Raw genomic sequence first — 4,122 nt, forward strand, 5'->3', positions numbered from 1 at the left:
TTTGTGCACATACAATTTAATTTTGGGTTTGAGTGAAATCACTTCAAATGATAGACATTAAAATATATTTGGGGAGACAACCCAACAATTGCACAACCCACTACAAAATGTTAACATTTAAGCAATATAACTGTGTTTTAGGGTCTGAAAGTTCTCGTTAAGCAGAACTTTATCAACTAGGCAAGTACATTTAAGTTTTTTAAAGGCACATTGAGGTTCTTTTAATACTGAAGATATAATATTTACTTTATACTCCATGACTAGAACCTTTTGGCAAGTAACTTTTACATGGATTATAAGATTCTCTACATGCTTTTATACAATACGTTTGGCAGCTCTAACCTTCGTACATGAATACTCTGGATAATTTCTTGCAATCTGGGTTGGGGCCAAGGACATAGCAGCCAGGGCCCTTACAGGCGTGCTGACCTAATTGGACAGTTTGTTAAACAACAGGAAATGCAACCAGGCTTCTCTCTCTCTTGCAAGTCAATGAAGTGAAAAATGCTAGTAGCCAAAGCTCGTTCAACTTAATCACAATATTTTAAATCAAAATTCAGTGTTCTTAAATCAGAAAGTACTCCCTCTAGATCAGAAAGCCTTTTTCTTCTTGGAATTTTAAAAACACAAAAGTTGCCATTGTAAAAAAAACTGGTTAAAAGGCAAAACTCACCCTTTACATACTGATTTAACAAATGTCAACAAGCATTAAAAAATTCAGAGTTAATTCATTGGTGACAGCTGTCACAATTTACCTCCGAGGTTTCAACTGTGTCATAATTAAACTCCACAAGTTGGAGGCCTTGTCTACCCTGGCTGGGTTTTCACACTTCAGAGCTAGCACCTGTTGTCAGAAAACCATCACTCAGCACCAAAAGACATCACCAGCCCCTTGCTGGGAGTTTTACTAGTAAGTCATTGTGGCACTCTGCAGGGGACAACGGCCTTGACTTCTTGGTTGGAGATATTTAGAAAAAAGAAAGAAGGAAAGAAAAGCATTTAACATTTTAAAACTGGGAAACAAGTTTCAACAATTTTAGAAACTCTCTGATCTGAAGGCACAAAGAATTAAGTTGGCAGGTAGCTGATAAAACCAGGTACATATAAATATAATTTAAAATAAAACCTGGGCATATATAAATACAATTTAAAACAATTAAAAAGTATAAATATTTGTGAATTATTTTTCCTCCAGTGCTCTGGCTATTGCTGAATAAACTTTCTAATTCCACTTGGCATCCTCACGTCTGAAAGATGACTGCTGGAATCTGACGCTTAAGAAGACAAAGAGTCATCTTGATCATCAAAAAGGTAATTGAAAAGGGCGTTGTGCCTGAAATTTTTAATAACTTAAGGCAGAGTTTCTTATCCTGTTTAGGTAGTTTCAAGCCTAAACAGAATTGCCTGATAACATGCGGATAGGTAATTATCAAGTAGGTGCAAGAGACGTGCGAGATGTGAGAAGAGACACTGAAGCTGTTTTGCTAACATTTTAAGCTTTTCCTCGTTCTCAGCTGTGATGTAGGAGACACAGCTTCACCAGGGCAGCCTGGATTCCCAGGAATGGTTGTGATGACTGATAGGCATACACTGCTTGCCTATTAATAGTTTTCCACAGTGAGAAGTCCACAAACATTGGCAAGCTCGGGTTTTCCTTGCCCCAGGGCAGGAATGCCTCAAGGAACCATGATGGGGGTCACACTGGGGCACAAATACACACACTGGTTTCTCTTTTAGCTTATTAAATCCAGAATGCTCCCGGGAAGGCAACCACTAGGGATCAAAGGTCCCAGCATCACAATAATAAATAACACCTATGTTTACAGAGACCCAATCAGGACACATGCAAAAGCAATCAGGCCTTCCTAGCGGGAGGATGCAGGCCTTTCCCAGAAACCCAGTCAGAACCCTCTCAGAGAGCCCAGCACTCCTGCACCTACCCACCCGCACGTCCCCAGCATGGTACACACTAGGCCTCTGGCCACCAGAGGCTACATTTTACAGCTGACACAGACGCTTCAAGTAGATGGCAGGCTGGCCACTGCCAGGGGTCCTCGCAGCAGGACGTGAGGTCAGACTTAGGTGTGGGGACGGAGGGCAGGGAAGGGCAGCTGCCTCTTCTGTGAGCGCCCAGCTACGAAGTGACCGCAGGTGTGGCTTGGGAGCAGGAGCGCCAGGTCCCTGGCCCGAGGCTCAGATGAAGTGGATCCAGCTCTCCTCGCACTCCCCTCGGGGCATGTGCAGCTCGTGGTTGCGGCAGGTGAGGCTGTAGTCGCGACCATCGTTGTTGTCCCAGTACTCAGCGCCGGCCACGCGGTAGCGCACTGCGAAGTGCACGCGGGAGCCTCGCGCCAGCAGGAAGGGTGGCACTGGGAAGCCAAAGGCGAAGACGTCCTCAGTGCCCTCAGAACCCGCGGGGCCCCGCCACCTGGCCACAGCCTCGTGGGTGCTGCGCCAGTCGGAAAAGGTGTAGCGCACCGCCACCTGCTTCTCGAAGGCCACGTTGCGCACGCGCACGGTGCCGCTGATGCCCAGGTCCGAGCAGGTGACCCGCTCCAGGCACACGAGCTGCCGCCCCAGGCGCTCACCGAAGTCGGCTGCCTCGATGGGCGGCAGGAAGTCAGGCACCAGACACTGCAGGGTGAACTCCAGGTCCTGGCGGCTGCAGCACAGGTCCGAGTTGATGGCGAGCCGCGACAGCACGTGCAGGGGCACCGAGGGGTCGTCGCCCGCGTTGAACACCTTGACCTGCGTCAGCTCCAGGCCCAGTGCGTCGGCGAAGCGCACACGGTGCTGCCGGCTGCAGTCCGGCCGGCACGCCGCGCCAGGGCCGCCTGTGGCCTTCTGGCGGCGCTCGGGAGAGCTGGGCAGCGAGTGCGCCCGCCGCACGATGATGGGTCGCAGGCTGGGGTCGCAGCCTGATGGTGCGGATGGCGGCGGCGGCGCGCGACCCAAGCTCCGGTGGGGCCGGCAAGGCAGCTGCTCCGGGGTCGCGCTGCTCTCCAGGTCCGAGAGGCAGCTAAGGCTCCGCGGGGCGGACTTCCGGGACCCCAAGGCGCGGGGCAGGACCGCGGGGCCCGAGCTTCTGGACATGGCCCAGCAGGCCCCCCGGCGATGGGGGTACAATCAGAGGGGCAGCCTCCCGACCCCGCCTCCAATACCTCGCGGCGTCCCCAGTGTCCGCTGGAACTGCAGCCCGAGGGAACCCTGGACCCGCTGCGCCTCCCCTCTGCCGCCTCGCCCCTCGAGTCCTCTCCCAGGTCTTCCGTTAGTTGCAGCGAAAACAGGGCTTGTTTCCCAAGAGACGAATGCTATCTCCAGGGCAAGCTTTTCGGGGCCACGGGGGAGCGCACGCACCGGGGCTCTGCCTCCTGGAAGGTTCTTACCAGTAGAGGAAGGCTGCGTGGGTGGAGCGGCCCCTCCCACCTTCCCGGTCCGCGACTTGACTTACATGGCTGCAACTGGTCTACGTGCAACCTCCCTGCGAGCCTGCGCCCCGCCCCGCCCCGCCCCTCGTGACGCCGCCCTCGCGCGGGCTCCCGCGGGCCAGAGCGCCGCCGGGGAGCCGGCCGAGTTGCGCGCCGCCGTGCCGCCCCCGGCCCGCCCTGCCGCCGTGCACAGCAGAAACGGCTTTTCCCGCTTAGGCGCTTAGGAAAGAAGGCTGGCGGCCCACGTCCACGAGACCTCCGACAATCAAGAAACAGGCCTGAACAATTTTCTAGTCTGCGTCTTCGAGGCCGCGCGCCTATAGATCATAGATCTGTGTCTGCACAAACGGAAGACAAGGAAAATGCATGCTGTGGGTCCTTGGATTTATAGGTTACTGGTGGCAGGGAGGGCGGGGTTGCAAAAACTGGCCTTTCCAGGAGCTGCCCCCAAGCTCATTTCAAGCCTCTAGGCTGGCCAGCTCTTTGTACTTATGTCCTGCTGCCTGGACCCTCGGCTGGACCGAGGGAGCCTCGCTGCACAGATAAGCGTCTGGTCCACACGTCACCCACAATGCTTTGCCCCCAGGACCGCCAGCCAATTCCTGGGGGGCGGGGCGGTGCTGCTACTGTTCCTCTCTAAGCCTCAAGCCCCTAGCAGTGGTTCTCATCCTTCCTAATGCCGCGACCCTTTAAT

The 4,122-nt window shown here is 53.8% G+C and overlaps 1 protein-coding gene across 1 annotated transcript; it reads right to left on the bottom strand.

Moving 5' to 3' along the window:
• PPP1R3D (protein phosphatase 1 regulatory subunit 3D) lies at nt 1-3,171 on the bottom strand. Its single transcript, XM_006103886.3, has one exon. It carries the CDS (start codon nt 3,091-3,093, stop codon nt 2,194-2,196), a length of 900 nt encoding a protein of 299 aa, XP_006103948.1. The 5' UTR covers nt 3,094-3,171; the 3' UTR covers nt 1-2,193.
• Nucleotides 3,172-4,122: the final 951 nt, after the last annotated feature.

The sequence above is a fragment of the Myotis lucifugus genome, unplaced genomic scaffold, assembly GCF_000147115.1.
Source record: "Myotis lucifugus unplaced genomic scaffold, Myoluc2.0 scaffold_518, whole genome shotgun sequence".
Taxonomy (NCBI): domain Eukaryota; kingdom Metazoa; phylum Chordata; class Mammalia; order Chiroptera; family Vespertilionidae; genus Myotis; species Myotis lucifugus.